The following is a 26,937-nucleotide window of genomic DNA, read 5'->3' on the forward strand; positions in this document are numbered from 1 at the left end:
ATTAGGCCGTAGCTAAATTAGAGCTTCTTTAAAAAACCAGTTTAATAAACATCTTGTGATGGTACAGTGGATTAGGCCGTAGCTAAATTATGTGAAGAGCTTCTTTAAAAAACCAGTTTAATAAACATCTTGTGATGGTACAGTGGATTAGGCCGTAGCTAAATTATGTGAAGAGCTTCTTTAAAAAACCAGTTTTATAAACATCTTGTGATGGTACAGTGGATTAGGCCGTAGCTAAATTATGTGAAGAGCTTCTTTAAAAAACCAGTTTAATAAACATCTTGTGATGGTACAGTGGATTAGGCCGTAGCTAAATTATGTGAAGAGCTTCTTTAAAAAACCAGTTTAATAAACATCTTGTGATGGTACAGTGGATTAGGCCGTAGCTAAATTATGTGAAGAGCTTCTTTAAAAAACCAGTTTAATAAACATCTTGTGATGGTACAGTGGATTAGGCCGTAGCTAAATTATGTGAAGAGCTTATTTAAAAAACCAGTTTAATAAACATCTTGTGATGTTACAGTGTATTAGGCCGTAGCTAAATTATGTGAAGAGCTTCTTTAAAAAACCAGTTTAATAAACATCTTGTGATGGTACAGTGGATTAGGCCGTAGCTAAATTATGTGAAGAGCTTCTTTAAAAAACCAGTTTAATAAACATCTTGTGATGGTACAGTGGATTAGGCCGTAGCTAAATTATGTGAAGAGCTTCTTTAAAAAACCAGTTTAATAAACATCTTGTGATGGTACAGTGGATTAGGCCGTAGCTAAATTATGTGAAGAGCTTCTTTAAAAAACCAGTTTAATAAACATCTTGTGATGGTACAGTGGATTAGGCCGTAGCTAAATTATGTGAAGAGCTTCTTTAAAAAACCAGTTTAATAAACATCTTGTGATGGTACAGTGGATTAGGCCGTAGCTAAATTATGTGAATAGCTTCTTTAAAAAACCAGTTTAATAAACATCTTGTGATGGTACAGTGGATTATGCCGTAGCTAAATTATGTTAAGAGCTTCTTTAAAAAACCAGTTTAATAAACATCTTGTGATGGTACAGTGGATTAGGCCGTAGATAAATTATGTGAAGAGCTTCTTTAAAAAACCAGTTTAATAAACATCTTGTGATGGTACAGTGGATTAGGCCGTAGCTAAATTATGTGAAGAGCTTCTTTAAAAACCAGTTTAATAAACATCTTGTGATGGTACAGTGGATTAGGCCGTAGCTAAATTATGTGAAGAGCTTCTTTAAAAAACCAGTTTAATAAACATCTTGTGATGGTACAGTGGATTAGGCCGTAGCTAAATTATGTGAAGAGCTTCTTTAAAAAACCAGTTTAATAAACATCTTGTGATGGTACAGTGGATTAGGACGTAGCTAAATTATGTGAAGAGCTTCTTTAAAAAACCAGTTTAATAAACATCTTGTGATGGTACAGTGGATTAGGCCGTAGCTAAATTATGTGAAGAGCTTCTTTAAAAAACCAGTTTAATAAACATCTTGTGATGGTACAGTGGATTAGGCCGTAGCTAAATTATGTGAAGAGCTTCTTTAAAAAACCAGTTTAATAAACATCTTGTGATGGTACAGTGGATTAGGCCGTAGCTCTTGATCAAAGGTTCTCTGGTTTAGTCCTGCCTGTCACAAGAAAAGATTTCTCGGGATTTCCATTAAAAATTTCATTAGCAGTTTTGCTATAATTTAGGTTAGAAGTCATGAGTTTTAAATAATCATGGATGCTTATCTCGTAACCTTTCTCTTTATTGGTCTTTGGACTGAATTTTAAGATGATAACAAGAAAAATGTAGAATCACCTGTGTTCTCTAAGCATATTTTTCCATTAAAAAAAAAAGGACTATTAGCATCCCAAAAAAAGCAAAATAGCATAACCAAACCAAAAATCCTAAAATTTGATATTTTGATAACAAGTTAACAATGGCCAAAAATTGAAAAGCAGCAATGACGTCATGCGGTCTCAGTTTAAAAACTAGATTTTGAAAAACATATTTGGCAACCGTGATTCCCAAAAACTAAATATTTGCTTACATTGCTACATAACTCGAAAGTAATGCACATCAGCCATTACACTTTTATCAAAAGCGCGTGAACAGCTTCTTAGAAAAATCTTCCTTGTACAAGTAACAAACAGTTCAATAAACTAAGTTTATTTGCTATTGACAGCCACTGTATATGCGACCGAAATATCCACATTTTTTTCCTGTTTCACTGTCAAATAAAAGGATTTGTCCCTACTGAACTGTCATTTATACGTCCTTGAAAGGTAGTGTGGTCTTCAAAAATACCTTCGACAAATTGGGCATTGAAATGCACATTTTTATGCATCAGACACTCGCCTCCCGCCAAATACACAGTAAACCACCACCCCTCCTTCATAATAGCGCATGCACGATTATGCACCTTTCTTCGTTCTTTTTATTTGTCTTAATTTCCCTTTGGCTGCTCAATTTTACATTTGGGGAGAACTTTAAGGGGCAAATGTCCAGGAGGAATACGCCAGAGCCCATAGAAACCATTCTCTTTTTGTGTAAGAAAAAAAAAGAATCAGCAATGAGAGAGGGGCTTGCCCTCCCTATGTTTTTTAATCCCACCTACCGTCCTACATTTTTACATACCTTTTATGGAATTTTCTTTGACAAATACTTTTTTTTTTGTATTTTCGCGAAAAACAGAACACTTGAAAACAGCAAAATTTAAAACCCTTGTTTAAGCCCAGATAAAAAATTGCATCTACCTCTAGTGGCATTTTTTTTGGAGATCCTAAGCCATGGTGGCCTAAATTTTCGTTGACATCAGGGAAATTTACTATATTTTGGTTCCACAAGAAGTTCTGCTTATTCACATGTTCAAAGTACCTAATAATGAATTAAATGCCACTGGTTAAACTGAATTCCAACATATTCTTACAATTTCGAGCACTAAACTGCTCTAGAATAGCCATAAATTTCAGGGACAGCCCCTTTCATATACAAAAAATTTTCTGTTTGTTTTAATTATTTATGTCGCTCCTTACTTTCAGTTTATAATAACTTGTTTTTTTTTTTTTTATAGAAAGGGTTGTCGTGTATACATGGGAGGGGACTCATTTGATTGATAATCAGAATTTCTAGAGTCTTTTTCAAGTGTCAAAGTGAGCAGAGGGCTGCTACCCCCCCCCCCCTCAAACATCGTGTTTTCCCAAAATGCATCTAATAAAAATTTAACAGTCATTTTATTCAAAATTGTCCAAAGATCATATAACAAGGCTTTTCGGGTTGATACAAACCACCAGAGCCTGGGGGCGATGATTGCAAGTTATGCCCCGGGGGCATTTAAGGTCTTATGAAAAGGATGGTTGTTTAACTTTAGAAGAGACCCATTTGGTTGAAAATAGGAAGTTTTAGTTCCCTTTTAAGAGTCAAAAGTAATGGAGAGCGACTAGCCCCCCCCCCCCCTCGGGACAACCACTCTTTTCACCAAACGCATCTTATTGATATTGTGAGATAGCGATTTTATTCAAAATAGTCCAAAGAACATATGACACTACCTCTAGGGTTGACACAACCCCTCAGCGCCCTGGGATAGGGTTGTCAGGTATGCCCTGGGGACATATACTGTTTTTTGGAATGGGTGGTCGTGCCATTTTTAAGAGTCAAAAGTGATCTGAGAGCAACCAGTCCCCTTACACCCATCATTTCCCCAAGCACCTCCAATCAAAATGTGGAGATAGCAATTTTGTTCATCGCCGTTGAAGCCCCCCCCACCCCCTCCAGTCCCATCATTTCCCAAAACAAACATTCAAACAAAATTTTGAAAAATAAATTTCTTCAGCATTGTTGAAAGTTTCAGTAATTATGCGTTTGGGGATGTCACCCGCTCCCCGAGGCCTCGGGGCAAAGGCTGTAAGATATGCAATTTGTTCATTGTTTACAAATAGTATATGTTATTGAGAAAAGGTATGCATGTTTGATTTCTACTTTCCCAAAATACGAATGGCGTTAAGATTAGTCTTTTAAGGAATGTTGAGGAGAGTGTTGAACTAATTCAAAACATGTTACATGTATATGGGTAGAAGTCTTGACCGACTTGAGTCTTGAGAAGTCAAGACCTCGCAGTGGTTTTGACCGAAATATTTGCATTGTAATCTGTGTTTTTTCTTTTCACTGGCTATTTTATCCTCATTTCTCTCCTCTTTGCGATTTTTATCGCTTTGTTACAAAAACCTTATATGCCTCCAGGACATAACTTACAACCCTTGCCCTGAGAGCTGTGTGGGCAGGGGTGACTTCCTCATAGACATAACTTCCGGACCCTTAACTACAATGAACAAAATTACTGTCTCCAAATTTTGATTGGATGTCTTTGAGAAAATGATGAGCGGGGGGGGATGGTTGCTCCCAAATCTTTTTTGAGTCTTAAATAGGGCAATATAACTTCCAATTTCAAATCAAATGAGCTCCATCTGAAGTTTATACAACCACCCATTGCATAAAAACTTTATATGCCCCCAGTGCATGACTTACAATCCTATCCCCAGGGTACCTGGGGTCTGTGTCAACCCTAGAGGCATTGTTATATGTTCTTTAGACTATTTTGAACACAATAACTATCTCACAATTTCAGTTAGATTTGTTTGGAGAAGAGGGGTAGTCAGGTGGGAGGGGGAGCTAGCTGCCCTCCATCACTTTTGATTCTTAAAAACGAAATAGAACTTCTAATTTTCAACCAAACGAGCCTCCTTTAAAGTTTATACAGCCATCCCTTCCATAAAAGCCTTAAACAACCGCGGGTATAACTTACAACCCTTGCCCCAAGGCTCTCGGGATTTTTTTTTAACGCAAAAACATTGTTAGATGATATTTTGACTATTTTAAATAAAATGACTAATTCTCAGTTTCTATTAGATGCATTTCGGGAAAATACGACGTGTGTGGAGGGGGCGGGGGCAGCTATCCTCCGATCCCTTTGACTCTTAAAAAGGCACTAGAGCTTCTGATTACCAATCCAATGAACCACCTCCAAAGTTTATACAACCACACTTTCTATAAAAACCTTACATGCCCCCCCTGGTATAACCTACAACCCTTGCTCTGAGGTCTGTGGGGCGTTGAAATCCTCAAAGAGTAAATTTCTAGACGTTTCAACTATGCTGAACAAAATGGCTATCTCAAAATTTTGATTGGAAGTGTTTGGGTAAATGATGTGCGTGGGAGGGCGGGGGCATTTGCCCTCTTATCACTATCGATTATTAAAAATGACGCTAGTCCTCTCAATTTCCAATCGAATGAACTTCGACTATCACTACCGAGTCTTGCTAACCCTTCATCCAAATAATCATCCCCCCATTTTTAGTATATTTTGCCAAAAATTGATTTTATTCTAAATATTATGTTTAGTTAATTACAAAAAAGAATAGATATAGCAATTTCCTTAAAAATAAGACCTTAAAAAGCTCTCTATGATGTCCCAGTGACTTACTAGCTGTGGAAAAGGAGAAAACAGAAAAAGGAAAAAAAAGGTGCTTCCCATACAAAAAAGGATTTTCTTTATTTATGAAGCCAATAGATCTTCCTTGTTGTTCAAGCCAAAGGCCTATAAGTTTCCTGTGTAGTGTTTTCGGCCAAGACAATCCTAATGGTGTACTTTCTGTTTCGATCCGACACCGCTTTTAGGGGGTTTCAGGTTATTTTGTTTGGTTATCATGGGCCATGTTCATCTTTTACTAGGTTGTACCTATTGCTGCAGCCAAAATAATTTAATAGAGGTCTAAAATTATACAAAAGGAAGTTTACTAAATTCTTTGAATCTTACTGTTCATATTTGGCTATTCGACGAACAAATTTGCTTAGGACTGTATTAGCAGAACAACTTTCAGAATCAACGCCGATTCAGTATTGTAGAAGAGATGGGGAGTGAGGTAATGGGGGGGGGGAGGACCTGGAAAAATCTTTACATGCCTTAATTTAGGTTTTCGACAAGTCACATAAGTTTCATTGACCTACCAGATCAACTTTTTAAGTTGCAAAAACTTTTCTCTATTTTTATCAAGGAAAGCAGTTTTAATTTGTAGGGCAAAAATTTATCAAGGCTTTTTTACCTTTCTTGAGATTAAGTCGTGAGACGCGTTGAGCTATGACAGGCTATTCAGCGTTTATATCTGTAAAAGACTAAATAAATGTAGACTAAAATGAAGACTAAAAAAAGACTAAATAAATAAATACTAAATTAAAAACCGTGCTAGAACCAAAGTGTGAAATCGGCTTCATTTTTTTCTGATAATCTCGGACAAAACGCAGAGAATTTATTTTTCTTTACATTTTCTTTGAAATTCAGGTACAAAATTTATCCACTTATTTGAGTTTGTTGAACAAGCATAAAATTCAGAGGAGATGAAGGTATATCTCTTTAAGTTTGGCCAATCTTGAGAAAAAATGACGGTTTTAGAATTTTTATATTTCTCTTAAGCAGTAAAACAATTTTTTTCACTTCCAACATTTTTTTTCCTAGTTCCAAAAAATTACTCTAGACTGGAGCTTCGGAAAAATTGTATCTTCTATGATCATTACTTATTACAGGAGATCTCAATGTCGCAACATGAACCGACTGAATGTAAAAGGAAGAAATCCCTTAAACATTTTTTAGGCTCATTATAACAGTTCGTTCATTACACAGCTCTATGATTTACAATCTTTTTTTCGTTAATAAGGTGTTACACTGGTATAAAAACGACCCTAAAGGGGCTAAAAGGCATGCTCAACATAATACCTTCTTGATAGACTTCAACTTTCAAATTTTCTATTCCTTTTACTGACATTGTAGCAAGTAGCAGAGCGATCAAAGAAAAATGCAACGTTTTTGACAAAACGAGGAATACCTAAAACAAATAATACATACATACCTAAAACAAAAAATACAAAATACATACACCTAAAAAAAAATACATAAAACAAAAAATACCTAAAACAAAAAATACAGGATGAATACTTTTATTCAGGAGCATAATGTTTAAATTCACTACAAACTTCTAATTCACAGTCACTTCTGAGCTTCCAGGGGAATTTTCGGTTAACCAAAAATGACGTAAAAATAAAAACTATATTATTGTGTTAGTTATAATGACGTCAGTACCGTAAGTATATAATGAGTTCATACCATAACAGATAACATAACACAAACATGTTTTGAAAAGTTACTTCTAAAGAGTATAGTGCCATAATTGGCTTCGCTCCCTGAGTCCCTGTGGTTCGTCTTGTACTATTCAAAGTAACAAAGTCACAGGCTTCTTCCTGTGTCCAATTATCTTTAAATGTGTTTCGTTAAGCATCTCTAGAGAATTTCTAATAAAGAGTTTCAAATTACAGACAACACTTGATTGCTCTTTTTTGGCAATATCCTTACTTTTTATCACTTTCAGCATTGGGTTGTTACTTACTTGTACTTGTAGTAGGACTCAAGCATCTCCGCTCTCCCTGGCGTCCAGTAGCTTTGTAGTAAGCCAAGAGTCTCGGTTCTTTACGAGTGGCACAATCAAATCGAGTCATGACTTTTTCCATCTTCGTCCATACTTGTTGAAGCCACCGATTGGGTATAGGTCAGCCTTGATGCAGGCGAGCCACGTTTTCTTTTGTCCCCCATGTCGCTTTTTCCATCCCGAAATAGGTTTACATTTGAGGGCGTTATTGACAAAGGTGTGGTGTGCGGCGAAGTGTTGGGTTGAATCATCGGAGAACCATCGAACCATTGTGTTGTTACGGATTTAAGGAAAGAAAATTCAATCGAGCCAAAGAAATTTCGATCTCCCCTTTTTGGAGGAGAGCCCGATAGCCACTGTAATGTCGTAACTGTTAAAGAATATTTTTAGCTTTGATGACATTATATATTTGGACATTACCCAAGCAGTCCCTGCGGCAAGCGTCATAGATTATGGAGATTACTTATACATCACTTATGATTTTTAAGAAAGGTGTGAAATAATCACTATTCATGAAACATATACTTGACACATTTTGATTTGGATGTGCATATTCTTAATGCTATGCAGGAACTCATAATACCCTAGACTAATAAAATTATGGGCAATGAAAAAAATTATCCACGGGGGGGGGGGGGGTCCAGAAAATCAATAAAATTACTTTAGTTCTCAGGAACTTGAGAGCTAATACCTAGAATCTCTCTTTCATATTCCTCTAGAAGAATTAAGGGAAAACTAAATATATTTAGCCTACCAGAAAAGTGACCAAACAATATATATTCAAATTGACAATGCATCTTTATATATAAAATATACAGAAATAAGACTGGTAACAGGAACCTTGTCTTTAGTTAGGCCGTGCTTTATTATGGCATTTTCACCCTAATTTGGCCGAGTATAAAAATATTTTCTTTCACCTGATATGACTTTTCTTGGAAAAAAAAAAAAAAAATCGAACACGGCTGATTTGAGCCTTAAAAAGCACAAATGGAGATTGAAACTATCAGCGGACAACTTCGCTTGAGAAGCCAATAATGAAGACAAAGCTTTAAAAAAAGCATAAAGCATGATAGGCCATGTAAACTAATCACTTGTAAAATAAAACAGGCCACAACCAGGAGTAATTCTGTGTCTCTGTAAAACAAAATTTGCCAAATCTACTGATTCTCAATGAGCTCTTTTTAATTCTTTTTCCTTGACTATTCTCCAATATCTTATTTTTCTCCAGTCGACGTCCAGTTCGCATTCGGTTACAATATTCAAAATCTTACAAATCAATACAACATTTCGTGTTTTTTGCCCCCCCCTATCCAGTGCGGGTAGTAAAAAAGAACAAGTATATATATATATATATATATATATATATATATATATATATATATATATATATATATATATATATATATATATATATATATATATATATATATATATATATATATATATATATATATATATATATATATATATATATATATATATATATATATATATATATATATATATATATATATATATATATATATATATATATATATATATATATATATATATATATATATATATATATATATACATACGAAAACCAAGTAACTAAAACAAAAAATATTATTATTAATTAAACTAATGTCAATTCCTCACGGTCAGTCAGTCGGGCGCCCAAAACCATCCTTAAGCAATTTCTCTGGGGAAAATCTAGCAAATCTTCCTCTGTTTATCGGAGCAATCACACAGGGAACATAAATCTTAACATGTCACAAAATCGATTCTCTTTAATAGCCTTTTGTATTCCCATAGAACTTGAAAAAATATGGAAATGAATATTAAGATTCATATCTCGCCCTCCCCCTCCATATATCTTAATATATCTCCATATATCTTATCCTCCATATATTGATAAGTTTCGCTTATTTTCAATACTCACATAAAACTACAATATTCATAAAATCAAAAGTTTTACCCACCCCCTTTTAATATTTTTTAACTGTACCCCCCCCCGAGAAAAATCTCCAGTTGGTGTCTGAAAAGGGCTATTATACATTATCTGGTTGACTCAAGAAAAGATAAAAAGAGAGAATATTATGTCATACTTCCAAGTTAAAATGTATGTTTTAATTCTACTGTGTTATTTTCAACTCTCCATGATGTTCCAATTCCCTAAAGCGGGGGAAAAAACGGCAACAATGGTACTTAACATAATCAAAATCCAGAGAAGCCTGAATCTGCTGAAATAGGTACATTGATATCCTAAAAGCCAAGACTTGCGGAGTACCCACTAATTAAATCTATGTCAGGAGACCAGGTTTTTATCAAACAGTTCGTGGTAACGAACTGTAAGTAAGGAGCGACCCGGCTCAATAGTAACCGAAACTCTAAAAAAACGAAATTTTAATACCAATAGATACATAAAAAAATCGGATTTTTAAGCTGATTTCAAATATATAAGTTTCATCAAGTTTAGTCTTGGTGTGATTTTCATTAAGATTCTATTACTCGTAGGGGCTATTTTCCCCTTTTTCGAAAACCAAGCAAATTTTCTCAGGCTCGTAACTTTTGACGGGGAAGATTAAACTTGATGAAACTTATATATTTTGAATTGGTATAAAAATCCAATTCCTTTTATGTATCTATTGGTATTAAAATTTCGTTTTTTACAGTTTGGTTACTGTTGAGAAGAGTCGCTCTTATTATACAGTTCGCTACTACGAACTGTTTGATGTCACTGCAAAAAGTTGAATACCGGACACACAAAAATAGAGCCTGTCATTACCGTGCAGCCAGCTCACTTATCAATCAAAAATGATTGTCCAAGTCACTATAATTCTTATTGCAACATGATAAAAATCTTAACATAAATTACAAACAGGAAATAGCCCACGGCTTTTTCTTCTTTCGAATAGTAAGAGATGATCCTCATAGAATCAGGCAGCTAACTCAGTCCATACTATGTTCTATAACATAAAATTCATTAATCAGATATTTTAATATATCTTACACGGTCTAGTGGTTAGGGTAGCTGGCTTTCAGACAGTTTGGCTCGAGCTCAAATCTCGGTATGGGACATTTTTACTTATGATGATTTCTTAAGGAATATAATTATAATATTCATGTATATAATAATAATTCCTTGTATTACTTCAGTTAATATGGGCTGCACTTCGGACATAGCCCATAGTAACCCGGATATGCTAAACGACAGCTCACATAAGACTACTGGATAGTTCATAGTTTGAGTTGAATCATTGACACAAGACAAGAGTCTGTAACAATATGCTGCTACATCCAGACTAACTGCCTGAAATACACGCAGACCAAGACTAACTACCTGGGTAAGACACAGCTCAAGATTAACTGCCTCGGTAAGACACAGTCCAAGACTACGGCCTTTGTAAGATGCACTTCCTGACTAATTCTAAAACACATATTTTACTAAGATATATTCTCAGATTTCCCTCTGGGATATTAAGGCGTGTGCTACAATTGGACTAGATTATTCTTGGGCACCGCCTTACACTGTTCCCTTTGGGGTATTGCCTAACCTCTCGACTGGGTTTTCTGGCATCCCAAAAACTAAGTATTACATATGTTTCAATAATTTCTCAAGCGGTGATTCAGAGAGACGAGATATCTTTGTCGGCAGTGAAAGGAATTTCGCATCTTCTCTGACTGGTCACGATTTCATTTTTCATGCATTAAAATTCCAACGAAAAGAAAAACTATGTATTACTTTTTGTTGCATTATTAAATTTACTAAGCGGCAACTCAGAGACAAGATATCTTTGTCGGCAGTCAAAGGAATTTTACACCTGTCGAGTGGGTCTCCGTTTTCCCAACAACTAAGCATTACATATGTTTCCTTTGTCGGCGCTAAAAGGATTTTCACATCAATCGTGTGGGTTTTTGGCTTCCCGAACACTAAGTATTGAATAAGTTTTCTTTGTCGGCATTGAAAGAAATTTGTGAATTCTTTGAACAGTTTATCATAATAGCTGTGATTAAATTTGTTTGAAATGTTATGAATATTTCCTTAGTCAGAGAAGGAAGGGGGTTTGAATTTGTTGTTATCGGGTTTTGTTATCTATTACCCTTCCCATCGTTCAATGATGTCCCCATCATTGTTCCCCTGATCGGTCTTTTTTGATTTTTTTTATCTTGTTACGCTTCGTTGATTAAAAGTTTGACTGACTTTTTATACAACTAATATTTTTATGTACACATTCCTGATTACTTTGTTATACTTATATTTGTATTAACACATCCAAACAACCAACTTAAACACATCCAATCCAAATTTTGAGATGGCTATTTTGTTTAGCGTAGTTGATTTCCAGATAGAAAATATGTTTTTGAGGAGGACACTCCGCAACAACCCTCGGGGGAAGGGTTGTAAGTTATGCCCTGAGGGCATATAAGGTTTTTTATAGAAGGCGTTGTCGTAGAAACTTCAAAAGAGGCTCATTCGATTGGAAATTCAAAGGGCTAGTACATAGCCCAAAATTATTGGAGGGCCACTAACCCCCCTCTCACGCCCACCTTTTCCCCAATCACATCCAATCAAAATTTAGTGATAGCCACATTTTTCAACATAGTTTTAAGTTCTGTAAATTAGGTCTTTGAGGATGACAACCCCCCCCACAGCCCTCAGGACATGGGTTGTAAGTTATGCCCTGGGGGCATATAAAGTTTTTACAGAACGTATTGTCGTAGAAACTTCAAAAAGGGCTCATTCGATTGGAAATTCAAAGGGCTAGTGCCCTTTTCAATGGTCGAAAGTGATTGAAAGGCAACTAACACCCTTTCAACGCTCACCATTTCCCTAAAAATATCCAACCAAGATTTTGAGTTAGCCATTTTTTTCTGCGAAGTTAAAGTTCAGGAAATTATACCTTTGAACAGGACATTCCCCACCAAAGTCTTCAGGTTAAGGGTTATAAGTTATGCCCTGGGGGCATATAAGTTTTAATTGAAATCTCTGTCATAGAAATTGAAAAAGGCCCCATTCGATTTGATATTCAAAGGTCTAGTGCCCTTTTTAATAGTTGAACATGATTTGAGGGCCACTAGCCCTCTCTCTTGCCCACCTTTTCCCCAAACACATCCAATCAAAAATTTTAGATATCCATTTTGTTCAGTGTTGTGGATTTCCAGATAGAAATTATGTTTTTGAGGAGGACATTCCCCCAGAGCCCTCAGGGCAAGGGTTGTAAGTCATGCCCTTGGGGCATATAAGGTTTTTATAGAACACGTCGTCGTAGAACCTTCAAAGAGGGCTCATTCGATTGGAAATTGAAATGGCTAGTGCCCTTTTTAATAGTCAAAAGTGATTGGAAGGCAACTAACAACTCTTCCACGCCCATCATTTCCCCAAACATATCCAATCAAATTTTTTAGATAGCCATTTTGTTCAAAAAGCTTTGAACAATACTTTATAGTAAAGATCGATGTGGGTATAATGTATTATTTTTTTGTTGTTGTTGCTGTTCAGACCAGGGCACTTTGTATCGAAAAAGTTGTTGTAGGAATTTCGAAAAGGGCTCATTTGATTGAAAACAGAAAGGGCTGACGCCCTTTTTAATAGTCGAAAGTGATTGGAGGGAGACTAATTCCTCTCCCGCGCATACCCTCCCATTTGACTTTATGTTTAAAAACTATGTTGCCATAAGATTAAATCAAAATGCACTGTGTTAATGCTAATTCCCAATAAGGCATCCCAGCAGTATCCCAAAAACGACTATGTATATTATGTTCAAACTTTCGGGGCTGCTTCTGCTCTTAAAATTTGACCAAACCAAAATAGCATAAGTTTATCCAAGCTATCAAAGAAAGAAAACAGATTTTTTGCGAACGGTATCAAGTTTTCCATTTCAGGTCAACTAGAGGAGGTATGAAACTAAATTAAACACTACTATTTGGGTCCAGATTTTTAAGAGGGTGTATGTTGTTAAAAATTGCTGAAAATTTTTTTCCAGCATACAAATTGCAGGCCAAACTATAAATCCTTAAAATAAACAAAAAGATTTAAAGTATTATTTTCTTTTTCTCCGAAAAGAATGTCAATATAAAACGAACAAAAATTAATTAAAAAAACTTTTTCCAAAAAATTAGTCTTTCAAAGAAAAGTAAAGAACTCGATTAAACAAAAAATAAAAAAAAATAAAATCAAACAACCTACCAAGCTTGAAACTACTACAAATCAGCGTCAATAAATTAATGAAACCCAAAACGAACAGAAATTACAATAAATAAACGAGTCAAACTCAAAACGAGTAGAAATTAACATGATTTTGGCTCAAAACCCCTAAGCCTAACCAAAGCCAGAACAAAATTTGCAAATCTATCCTTACGTTATATTTTATTTTTATTCTAAGCTGATACAAGTAATCCTAAAAGACGACGAAATGTGTTTGTATTTAAAGATTTATTTTCTTGATGATGGAGTTGTGGAACCCCCTCACAATTCAATGCTAGATAACTTAATGAAAATGATCGATGACATTCAAAATCCCATGGAATTGACCAACTCTCTCAATGAAAACGTAAGAAAAATTGAATCTTCTCTCACATATGTATGGATGTGGGTGTGTGTGTGTGTTTGTTATTAAAAAAGAAAGAAAAAAGACCAATGAGTTACATGTGTGTTTGTATGTGTCAACAATATTACAATAGCAAAAAATTACCATTCTATGTTAAAATCTAACGCTAGTTAAGAAGTGAAAAAAAAAGTAATGCTAGGGTTTAGGAGGGTAGTCGTTTGGAGTTCTGACCCCCTTAAATTTTTAGGTGATTAAACATAGTGAAAATATTACTTTTGAGCTTAATGGAACCATGCCATTCCCCAACCCCCCAAAAAACAAATAACTTCTTATTCATTTTCCAGGTTGCACTTGAAGCATCATATTAAACACATACACATACATACACACACACAAACACATACATACACACACAATCAAAATATTTTTTCAGGTTGAAAACAAAAAACATACCATTTAAAAAAAAATAATTTCACATTTATTTTTTAGGTTAACCTATCAGAACTATCACCGCCAACAAACCAAGTTGCCAAAAACTTTTTTGACAACAGGGAAATATCAATATCAATTACACCTGTACAATTCCAGGATAATCTTCATGTCGAGTCAGATCCGAGCCCAGAATAGACCGATAAGTTTTTTACAGATTGTTTCGGTGTGGGGAGTAGTCTGACAATCCCAAACATAGTGGATTATTCCGTTTATGTTGCAGTAGCAAGTACTTCAACGGAAGGTTTTGCTTAATCAACTATCTGTGAGCCTCAAAGAGTATCAAAGAATGATTATGTCCGGTCTGATAATCTCAGTCCTGATACACTAGAGTGTATGTTGAGTGAAACAGAGGATTTCCAGCGCAGCGTCCCTACCATTTACAGTGAACGTGAAAAAATTGGTATGGGACAAGAAATTCCCGTAATACCCCCTGTTATGCCTGAGATTTATTTAATCGACTCTGCCTTGTACAATATTTATGTTTATAGGGCTGAGTTTGGGGATACATTTAATTCACCAACAGTGGGTAGCATCATAACGGAACTGGTAGATACAGTGCCCTCCTATGTGGGCAAGATTCGAGCCCTTCTTGAAAGCGATTCGGCAGGGGGTTGGAGGGATGGGATTAAGGCATCCATCTCACAAAAAAATATGTATATAAAGGAAAAGGTGGATGAGGTTCATTCGCGTTATTTGCAAACTGAAATGCTACCACTTCATCCAGACTTACATAATTTTGAGGGTGTTTTTATGGATTGAGTTGATAGTATAGTAACAAGATTGGATAATTATAGGGAGAGGGATAGCGGGTCGGTGGCTTTATTTATTGAGAGTTTAGACGTTAATGTAGGTAAATATAAAAAGAATGTTATTTTAAGAGGCGGGAGGGGGAGGAGTAATATACAATATAATGTAGATTTAAAGGGGTGTAAAGGTTTACAATGCTTCAATTTCGACACATGACTTCAGTGCTTTAAATATGCATTTCTCGTGGCAGCTCACAAACCCTTGCAAAAGGCACAGTAATAAAAAGGGGGTAATATATTCAGTGAGGGCTTCGTCCATTGAATCAATGAAACACTGGATATAGCTTTTTTACAAGCCTCCCAGTGAACCCGATTACATTGGACATTTTTTTCCAATACCAAATATTAGTCGGGTTCTGGGTGAGGGGAAATGGAATGAAAGGATCGAATGTCGGTATTGTCTAACATGCCTTGCTAGATTCCGTCCTAGGCTCTAGGCTAGTCTCTAGACTCCGTCTGTTTAATCGGTGAAACACTGGGTATGGCTTTTTTACAAGCCTTCCAGTGAACCCGATTCAATTGGACATTTTTTTTCCAATACCGAATATTAGCCGGGTTCTGAGTGAGGGGAAATGGAATCAACGGGTCAAATGTCAATATTGTCCAAAATGCCTTTCTAGATTCCGTACCAAATTAAAGTAAAAACAGAGTATGAGGCACTGCAAGCGTCTTGGTTACCAATCTGTAAAACGGTTAGCGATAACTGGCCCATCTTGCGATTTAAGAGCTTTCAGAATTCACTCTTATAGAACGACAAGGTGGCCTTAGACTGCGAGGCCAAACTCGTAGATGTGTACGATCCATCGAATTTAAATCATGTTAAAAAACATGAGGCCGTTGCAGTCTCTTATGCCCGAGCACGAAGAGACTCGTGTAATACCATGCAATTGGTAGAGGTTGTTGAAAGATTGCGCGGGGAGGATTGCATGGTCTAAGACATAACAGTACTTATAATAACAGCAAATAAGTGAATCTCACGGCTGCGCAATACATCCTATTCAAACCCTATCACCAGAGGGTGAGTCGGCTATTAAAAACGAAAAAATATGTTGGTTTGCAAGGAGGAATTTGTGGAGGGTAGAGGGAAAGGGGGTAAAGTGAAGGTCCGCAACCATGATCATATGGGTAACCCGATTGTATCGAGAGGGAGTAACTTGCGTGAAAAAGCCCATTAATCATGTAATTTAGAAGTTAGTCGACAATATTTTCTACCTGTGTATATGCACAATTCCGGCTATGATTTCGAATTCCTATTACCGGCGTTGACCCGTATGCAACGAGGTAAAGTTGTACATGGCACATATGTCGATGGTTCTTTTACATATATTATCGTACCTAAATCATCTGAAAAGCTACTGCTCTTAGAATTCAAATAGCAAACAATAGATAATGGTAAAATGTGCTTGAATAAAATCAATTTTTTAAACTCCTATAGCTTCTTCCCCAAATTCCTAAGCAAATTAATTCAAGTGCGGAAAAGCGACGATTTTAATAGTTTCCAACTCCTTAAACAGCACTTTCCAGACAATGAAATGTATGTTTTATTAACCAGTAAGGGCATATACCCGTATGAGTACTACAACTCCACATTGAAGCTTCGTGAGGATAAATTACCGTCCATCGAATCGTTTTATGATTCACTTCGAGATCTTCAATGCACCACTACCGACTATGAATTTGCCAAGAGGGTTTGGGCTAACGGAAGGTGTAAAAATGGGGACGATTATTGTAGACAGTACCCGGCAAGTGGTGTATTGACGTTGCTAGATATTCTGTGTAAGAACACGGACATATCTATGGGGAACTTGAGTTTGGTTTGGGTTATTAATTTTCCACTACTCATCTGGTGATGAATTTAATTCTTAAAATCAGTAACGAAAAAATAGGCCTGATCACCGACGTGGATTAGCATCTGATTGTAGAGAGATCAATTAGGGGAGAGTAGGTTTCCACGTAGATCGTTACTTTAAAACTAACCCGACTGGAAAGGACACCGGTGTAAAGTCGGATGCAGGTTTTCTAGATATGAACTCCCTTAATCCGCCAGCGATGTCTCAGTAGTCTTTGCCATGAGGTAATTACAAATGGCTTAACGAGCCTTGTGCTTCAAATTTCCCCGACATTGCAAGTGTTGAGGAGAATGGACCGCAAGGATGGTTTTTTGAAATTTATGGTAAAATCCCGGTGGAGATTCGTGACTCGGTAAAGAATTATTTTTTTCCGAGCATAGGCAGACCGGTGACTAAGGACTCTTTGAATCCATACAATATTTTTTTTTGGTAGAAGATGGGGATGTGCACTGGACATCTTCAAAACAAAAACGTATTGCCAACGCCCTAAGCTCGGTCTTCCATTAAAAACGAAGCTGTTGATTTTATTTCGGTGATGGCAGCTTTCGGATTATATCCGTCTATTACTATTCCTACACGAGTCACACAAAAGTCTCCTACGATGATTGACAGTATTTTTTGCTCAAGATCTCCTACTTCTGCGTCAGTTTTAGTTTCAGATCCGTCCGATCATTGCCCTATTTTGGCTTCATATATAATTAAAGACGGTGTAACTTCTAGCTGCCAGATGAATCAAAATTTGAAATTTCCAAATTTTTCGGAGGATAATATGAAAATTTAAAGAGGAAATAAGAAAATCAACTTGTCGTCATTGCATGATGAATTTAATGCAGACGGTGCTTTCCAAATGTTTCAATGTATTGTTGTAAAAAATGGAAGAATGCTGTGAAGAGAGTATTATCCGTAATTCTAGAAAGTTTCTTCCTAGGCGTCGGCGGGTTTCGAAAAATCTTCTAAATTGTATAAATAAGAAGATGAGAATGTGGAAGGATTATTTAAGTGAGCCAAGTAAACGTTCGTGAGAAGCATATATAAGTTACAAGAACCTGCTTCGTAAAAATAAATGAAATGAAAAAGAAAAGTATTTTTTAAATAAATTTAAGAATTTTGGAAAATTTAGAGTATTATAAAATAAGTTTTAAAACCTTCTTCTAAAGCTTCTGATATGCCGAAAAAACTAATTCACAAGTGATTAAGCATTGAGAATGAAAGTGAGATTCTGGGGGTTTTAGCTTCTTTTTTCAGTGAATTTGGGAGGGAAACGATTAAGTCAGTTCCGAAATCTCCTCAAAATTATATAGATTTTCTTCTTCCTTCGTGTAATGAGTCGATGAGGTTTGTTCCAGTTTCTGAACACGATGTTGTAAATATAATACAGAATCTGAATGGTAGTTCTGCATCGGGATATAATAGAATTAACGCTAAAATTTTAAAGGAAAGTGTTTAAGTTTCGGTTAAACCACTAACTTTTCTGATGAACCTATCGTATGAAACAAGCATTTTTCCAGCCAATCTATAGAAAGCGAGAATGGCCCCATTTTTTAAAGGGTAAGATTGCAATACTCCAGGACATAAAGAAGGTGTTTGATTACATGTCCCATTATATAATACTTGGTAAGTTAGACCATATCGGAGTGACAGGTCATATTTTTTTTTGTGGTTTAAAAGTTATCTTGAAGATCGAAGTTATCTTTAAAGTTTTCCTGATTTTTCAACAACATCCGCTCTTTCAGAGAGAATTATAATGTGTAATTTTGAATATTTTTCGTATTCCTGGTGAAACATTGCATATTTTACCTAAGGCTGAATTTAAAATGAGTTTAAAAATTTCTTTTTCAACCTTCGTTTTCGTTTATGAACGTTTACTGACAAAAGTGTCAATAAACTCTATCAAATATGGTTTATGATTAAATTAGAGGGCTCTATTTATCTTTGTGAACTTGAAACCATTGGCTAACATCCACTGCAAAAGAACATGTTGTACAACCATATTCTTTTTCAGATCAGATGAGATCTGAAAAAGATCAATCCGAGATCAATCCATAATAATTGGACCTCTAGGTCAATCCTGCTGAGGAAACATTATATCATACTTTGAGGAAGTTGAGGAATTATATCAAATAGTCGCGGTCCACCCTATGCCTACCACCATGAACTCAAATCGCTTCCATACAATACAAATGCCAATAATAAAACTTAACTTAAATTTCAAATTCAACGGGATAATACAAGACCTGATATAGCTTATAAATTTATTATAAAAATAAAATTATTAATTTAACATTATAATTTCGATTTTATTCAAGCACATTTTACCATTATCTATTGTTTGCTATTTGAATTCTAAGAGCAGTAGCTTTTCAGACGATTTAGGTATGATAATATATATAAAACAACCATCTATATATGCGCCATGTACAACTTTACCTCGTTGCATACGGGCCAACGCCGGTAATAGGAATTCGAAATCATAGCCGGAATTGTGCATATACACAGGTAGAAAATATTGTCGACTAACTTTTAAATTACATGATTAATGGGCTTTTTCACGCAAGTTACTCCCTCTCGATACAATCGGGTTGCCCATATGATCAAGGTTGTGGACCTTCACTTTACCCCCTTTCCCTCTACCCTCCCCAAATTCCTCCTTGCAAACCAACATATTTTTTCATTTTTAATAGCCGACTCACCCTCTGGTGATAGGGTTGGAATAGGATGTATTGCACAGCCGTGAGATTCACTTATTTGCTGTTATTATAAGTACTGTTATGGCTTAGACCATGCAATCCTCCCCGCCCAATCTTTCAACAACCTCTACCAATTGCATGGTATTAAACGAGTCTCTTCGTGCTCGGGCATAAGAGACTGCAACGGCCTCATGTTTTTTAACATGATTTAAATTCGATGGATCGTACACATCTACGAGTTTGGCCTCGCAGTCTAAGACCACCTGGTCGTTCTATAAGAGTGAATTCTGAAAGCTCTTAAATCGCAAGATGGGCCAGTCATCGCTAACCGTTTTACAGATTGGTAACCAAGACGCTTGCAGTGCCTCATACGCTGTTTTTACTTTAATTCGGTGTGGAATCTAGAAAGGCATCTTGGACAATATTGACATTTGACCCGTTGATTCCGTTTCCCCTCACTCAGAACCCGGCTAATATTTAGTATTGGAAAAAAATGTCCAATTGAATCGGGTTCACTGGAAGGCTTGTAAAAAAGCCATATCCAGTGTTTCACCGATTAAACAGACGGAGTCTAGAGACTAGCCAAGAGCCTAGGACGGAATCTAGAAAGGCATGTTAGACAATACCTGGACGCTTGCAGTGCCTCATACGCTGTTTTTACTTTAATTCGGTGCGGAATCTAGAAAGGCATCTTGGACAATATTGACATTTGACCCGTTGATTCCATTTCCCCTCACCCAGAACCCGACTAATATTTGGTATTGGAAAAAAATGTCCAACGTAATCGGGTTCACTGGGAGGCTTGTAAAAAAGCTATATCCAGTGTTTCACCGATTCAATGGACGAAGCCCTCACCGAATATATTACCCCCTTTTTATTACTGTGCCTTTTGCAAGGGTTTGTGAGCTGCCAAGAGAAATGCATATTTAAAGCACTGAAGTCATGTGTCGAAATTGAAGCGTTGTAAAATTTTACACCCCTTTAAATCTACATTATATTGTATATTACTCCTCCCCCTCCCGCCTCTTAAAATAAAATTCTTTTAAATTTACCTACATTAACATCTAAACTCTCAATAAATAAAACCACCGATCCACTATCCCTCTCCCTACAATTATCCAATTTTGTCACTGTACTACCCACCCAGTCCAGAAATACACCCTCAAAATTTTGTAAGTGTGGCTGAAGTGGTAGCATTTCAGTTTGCAAATAACGCGAATGAACCTCATCCACCTTTTCCTTTATATACATATTTTTTTGTGAGATGGATGCCTTAATCCCATCCCTCCAACCCCCTGCCGAATCGCTTTCAAGAAGGGCTCGAATCTTGCCCACATAGGAGGGCACTATATCTACCAGATCCGTTATGATGCTACCCACTGTTGGTGAATTAAATGTATCCCCAAACTCAGCCCTATAAACATAAATATTGTACAAGGCAGAGTCGATTAAATAAATCTCAGGCATAACAGGGGGTATTACGGGAATTTCTTGTCCCATACCAAATTTTTCACGTTCACTGTAAATGGTAGGGACGCTGCGCTGGAAATCCTCTGTTTCACTCAACATACACTCTAGTGTATCAGGACTGAGATTATCAGACCGGGCATAATCATTCTTTGATACTCTTTGAGGCTCAAAGATAGTTGATTAAGCCAAACCTTCCGTTAAAGTACTTGCTACTGCAACATAAACGGAATAATCCACTATGTTTGGGATTATCAGACTACTCCCCACACCGAAACAATCTGTAAAAAACTTATCGGTCTATTCTGGGCTCGGATCTGACTCGACATGAAGATTATCCTGGAATTGTACTGGTGTAATTGATATTGATATTTTCATGTTGTCAAAAAAATTTTTGGCAACTTGGTTTGATGGCGGTGATAGTGCTGATAGGTTAACCTAAAAAATAAATGTGAAATTATTTTTTTTAAATGGTATGTTTTTTGTTTTCAACCTGAAAAAATATTTTGATTGTGTGTGTATGTATGTGTTTGTGTGATTGTGTATGTGTATGTGTTTCATATGATGCTTCAAATGCAACCTGGAAAATGAATAACAAGTTATTTGTTGTTTTTTGTTGGGGGGGGGGGGAATGGCACGGTTCCATTAAGCTAAAAAGTAATATTTTCACTATGTTTAATAACTATGTTTAATTTTTATGCTAATGCTATGTAATTTCACTATGTTTAATTTTATGCTGATTTTAAATATATAAGTTTGATCAAGTTTACTCATATCCATAAAGAGTTACGAGCCTGAGAAAAATTACCTGATTTTCAAAAAAAGGTAAAAACAACCCCTAAAAGTCATAGAATTTTAATGCAAATAATACCATCAGATTCAGCGTAGCAAAGAACATTATATTAGTGGTTTCAAGCTCCTAACTGCAAAAATGTGAAATTTGGTATTTTTTGCCAGCAGAAAGATCACGGATGCGTGTTTATTTGCCCTTTTTTATTTTATTTTTTTACAAGGGGTGATCGTAACGACCCAGGGGTCCTAGAATGTCGCGAAAGGGCTCATTAAAATGGAGAAATTAAAAGTTCTAGCACCCTTTTAATCAATAAACGAAATAATTTAAAAATAAAATCACTTTTTACCACAAAACGGCATTTTTGATGTCTTTTTACTATTTCATAGAAAAAAATCCATAGATTTTTTCCTGTTTGTTATAATATAAAACAGTTTGTGGTAACGAACTGTATGGTAAGAGCAACCCGGATCAATAGTAACCGAAACTCTAAAAATCGAAATTTTGATACCAATAGATACATCAAAATAATCAAATTTTTCCGGGTGTCAGCGGTACCTAGGCACCTAAGTAAAAGACGATCACATCCTATAGTAAAAATTTAATAATAAAGAACGATCTCTAGTCGATAGTAATTTTATTCAGGCTGCAGCGGTAGCTAGCAACCTAGTAAGTGACGATCACGTCCAATGTTGAGAAATATAATAACCCAAAAATCCTAAAAATAGAGTCAAAGCAAAACAAAAAGTACATTATTAGAACCGCCTTGGGCAAAACCCCAATATAGGAAACTTTCTGTCCCTTGGCTTAGACAGCAAGGGATACATGTTGGCTTGAAAATCAAGAAAAGTGGCAGCTGCTACAGCATTCTGCCAAAACAGTATCTTTTTTCTTTTTCTTTTTATTTACACAGATAGTTTGGCACTGGAACATCGTTCAATGGCTCATTTTAAAGGAAATTAATGGCGTTAAAAACATTTTGTAATCAAAACAAATTATTTTTAAAATTTAATCATTTTTTTATGAAAAACTGCATATTTCATGTTAAAGATTGATCAATGACGTCATAATCGTAAGTTGTAACCAGGTCGTCTCCTACTATTCCAATTCAGAAAAAGTCATAGCCTTTAGTTAAGTTTCATCAGTATACATGAAAGCACGATCATTTGAAGATAATTAACTAGAACAATCTGTTTTATAATTTTATATTAAAATATGATCGTTACAATATCAAACCATTGTATATATTGGCCTTTGCTAGTTGCCTGATTCTTTGGGGTTCGTCTCTTACTATTCCAAATTCCAAATAAGAAAGAGTCGTAGGGTTTTTCCTGTTTGTAATCAGGGTTTACATAACCAAATGTTGAAAAGTGTTTTAAAAAAACTACTTAATGAGAAACAACTGTCATCTGATCCAGGTTGCAGCAATAACATTCTTGAAGAAACGTACCTGTGGATGGACGCAAATCGTCTAGTCCTCAACATTGAAAAATCGAGTGTTTTATTTTTTTCACGTATAGATTCGCTGGCTCCTGATGTGATTGGTATTGAAACCTCTCGTGGACTTATCAAGAGACCAGAAAAAGGACACGTTAGATACCTAGGGGTTTTAATCAACGAAAACCTCTCGTTCAGACACCACATAGCAAGTGTCGAGACGAAGCTTTCAAGGAACCTTGGAATCTTGAGAAAACTCAGTCACCATTTCCCTAAAAAAATACTGATCCTGATTTACAATGCAGTTATCAAGCCTCACATTCAATATTGTTCTACAGTTTGGCAATCTAATTTCAAGACACATTTACAGAGACTAAACTCAGTTCACAATAAAGTACTTCAAATTTTAGGCCTAGCACCGAACAAACTATCAATGGCATCACTTTACAGACTATCTTGCACCGTTTTTTGTTTTAAATATTTTTCAGGAACACTCCCATCACCATTTAAAGACTTATCCACACTAGCATCACAAATCTATAGTTTAAATACACGATCCTCATTAGACACTTACATACCCCTGACACCGGCAGCTAGGTCGGAATTTTCTCCTAGAATTTCGTGTGCTAGGGAGTGGAGTGCATTTCCGCAAGAGCTGAAGTCATATAGGTCTCTCGGCTCCCTCAAAAAAAATATGAAAAAATATCAAAAAGATTAAATATTTATTTATTAGATTTATTTTATTATTATTATGTTTAGAATTTTTCGATATTATTATTAATTATCATATTTTAGTTTGATACTTTAAAGGGTTTGAGCAGTGGAGAAGTTGTGTTATAATTATAGTTATTTGATGGCGGTTCGGGGTGAACATTGGAGAAGACAGGAGGCCACGCTGCAATTAGAGTGTGCAGTTTTTCCAGGCCAAATCGTGAATCAATGCGCAATAAATTGAATTAAGTATATTTTTACATATATTTTTTTTTAATTGAAACCGATATTGAACTTGAAACTTGAATAGTTAGTAGCCTAATAAGAATTACATGAATATTATAGTTAAGTTGCCATTACAAGTTAGTATAGTAAAAACTTCATTCTTTATTATAATGCGGAAAAGAAAAAGAAAAAAAAGATGCCGTTTGGGTAGAATGCTGTATTAGCTGCCACTTTTTTTGATTTTCAAGCCAATATATTTCCCTTGTTGTTCAAACCAAGGGACAGAAAGTTTCCTATACAGTGGTTTCGGACAAGGTGGTTCTAACGGTGTACTTTTTGTTTTGATCTGACTCTGTTTTTTTAGTTATGGGTTTTATATTTCTTAACATTGGACGTGATCGTCTCTTACTAGGTTGCTAGCTACCGCTGCAACCCGGATTCGGAACATATTTATAAATTTTGAGTTACTAAGAACTGTTATACCGTTTGGGGCCCCATTCGGGGCTCAAAATAAAAAGTCCATCAGAAGCAATTATTAAATTATGAAAGAAGATAAAAAAAAGGCATCGTGTTGTATATTCACGTTCATCCTAGTTAAACTATGCACATTAGCCATTAAATTATTACTGATTAAAGTAAATTAATTAAGTTATAGAAGAATTATTATCAATATTACCTTGTGATGACGGGTGGACAAAGCTGCATCTTACGAACGAAGGTTGTCTGGTTAATTCCCACGTGTCGCAAGAAAATTCATGTAGAAGCATAAGCTTTGTCTCTAAGACATCGGTTTATAATATAACAAATAAACACGCATCCGTGATCTTTCTTCTGGCAAATATTACAAAATACCACATTTTTGCTGATAGGAACTTGAAACCTCTAAAGTAAGGTTCTCTGATACGCTAATCTGATGGTGTGATTTTTATTGAGATTCTGTGACTTTTAGGGGTGCTTTTGCCTTTTTTTGGAAAATCAGGCAATTTTTTTCAGGCTTGTAACTTTTGATGGATCTGAGTAACCTGGATGAAATTTATATATATAAAATTAGCATAAAAATCCAATTCTTTTGATGTATCTATTGATAATTAAAATTCAATTTTTTAGAGTTTCGGTTAACATTGAGACGGGTTGCTCTTGCTATACAGTTCGTTACCACGAACTGTTTGATAACATAGATGATGAATAACATACATAAGGAATCAATATAGTTCATCATAATTAGTATCAGTCAAGAGAATCTTATGTAAGTCATTATTAAAAGTTTTTTTCAGACAAAATTTTTTAATTACATTATCGATCCTTTATGTATTAAATAAAAAAAAAACAAGTTTTTTAAACTGAAAGTAAGGAGCGACATTAAAACTTAAAACGAACAGAAATTATTCCGTATATGAAAGGGGATGTCCCCTCCTCGATGCCTCACTCTTTACGCTAAAGTTTTTTATTGTTTTAAAAAATAAAGTTGTGAGACAGAGTCAAACTTCAGCGTAAAGAGCGAGGCGTTGAGGAGGGGACAGCCCTTTTCATATACGGAATAATTTCTGTTTGTTTTAAGTTTTAATGTCGCTCCTTACTTTCAGTTTAAAAAACTTGTTTTTTTTATTTAATTTCTGATCGTTTTTTAGTTAATGCAGCTTTTATTTTGGCTCGCCGTCATTGAATAAGTAAACAAAATTTGCATAAAATTTTTACTTTTCTTTTGCTAAATGGCTGTCTCTAAATTTGGTTCTGACGTAATTTACAAATTAACTTACGTAACGAACTTCTATATTCGTATATTTTTCTTCTGGCAAAAAAATACAAAGTTGCAGATTTTTGCAGATATGAGCTTGAAACCTATGTTATTGGGTTTTCTGATACGCTGAATCTGACGGTGTGATTTTCATTAAAAATTTTTCACTTTAAGGGGATGTTTCCCCCTCTTTAAAAATTCAGGTAAGTTTTCTGAGGCTCGTAGCCATCGATGAGTAATACTAAACTTAATAAAATTCATATATTTAGAATCAGCGTTATAAGCCCATTCTTTTGATACATTTATTGACATCAAAGTTCCGTTTTTAAAAGTTTCGATTACTATTGAGCCGTATCGCTTGTTTTTTTATTGTTTTTTTTATTGGGTATATGTTATTGGATACATTAGGGGGTTCTCCCTTTTTGTAACATCACATTTTATAAGTTAAAAGTTAAAAAAATTTTAATTCACAAACATCTTAATCATAAGGACCTGGTAATTTGAATAGATAGCTCTTTGAAAGGACTAAAAAAAAAACTGTTCCGCGAAAAGTGAGGTATTGAATTGGGGGAGAACCCCCTCATCTACGTAATAGTTTCTGTTCATTTTAAGTTCTAATGTAGCTTCTTACTTTCAGTTGAAAGTACTTGTTTTTTTTTAATTTAATTTCTGATCGTTTTTTAAATAATGCTTGGAAATCCGGCGCCCCCTTCATAGAAATGTCCCTTACCCCAAAGAAA

General features: G+C 35.4%; 1 protein-coding gene across 6 annotated transcripts in view; it reads right to left on the reverse strand.

The window, feature by feature from the left end:
* LOC148956215 (protein C-mannosyl-transferase DPY19L1) overlaps positions 1-26,937 on the reverse strand; it is a 173,428-nt gene that overhangs the window by 13,667 nt on the left and 132,824 nt on the right. For all 6 annotated transcript variants that reach the window (XM_089098555.1, XM_089098790.1, XM_089098528.1 and 3 more), the window contains one exon: positions 6,759-6,867. In XM_089098555.1, coding sequence (XP_088954681.1) covers positions 6,759-6,867 — 109 coding nt within the window. The remainder of the gene's footprint in view (positions 1-6,758; positions 6,868-26,937) is intronic.

Source organism: Artemia sp. Qi Xiang Cuo, chromosome 1, assembly GCF_049724085.1.
Source record: "Artemia sp. Qi Xiang Cuo chromosome 1, ASM4972408v1, whole genome shotgun sequence".
Lineage (NCBI taxonomy): Eukaryota > Metazoa > Arthropoda > Branchiopoda > Anostraca > Artemiidae > Artemia > Artemia sp. Qi Xiang Cuo.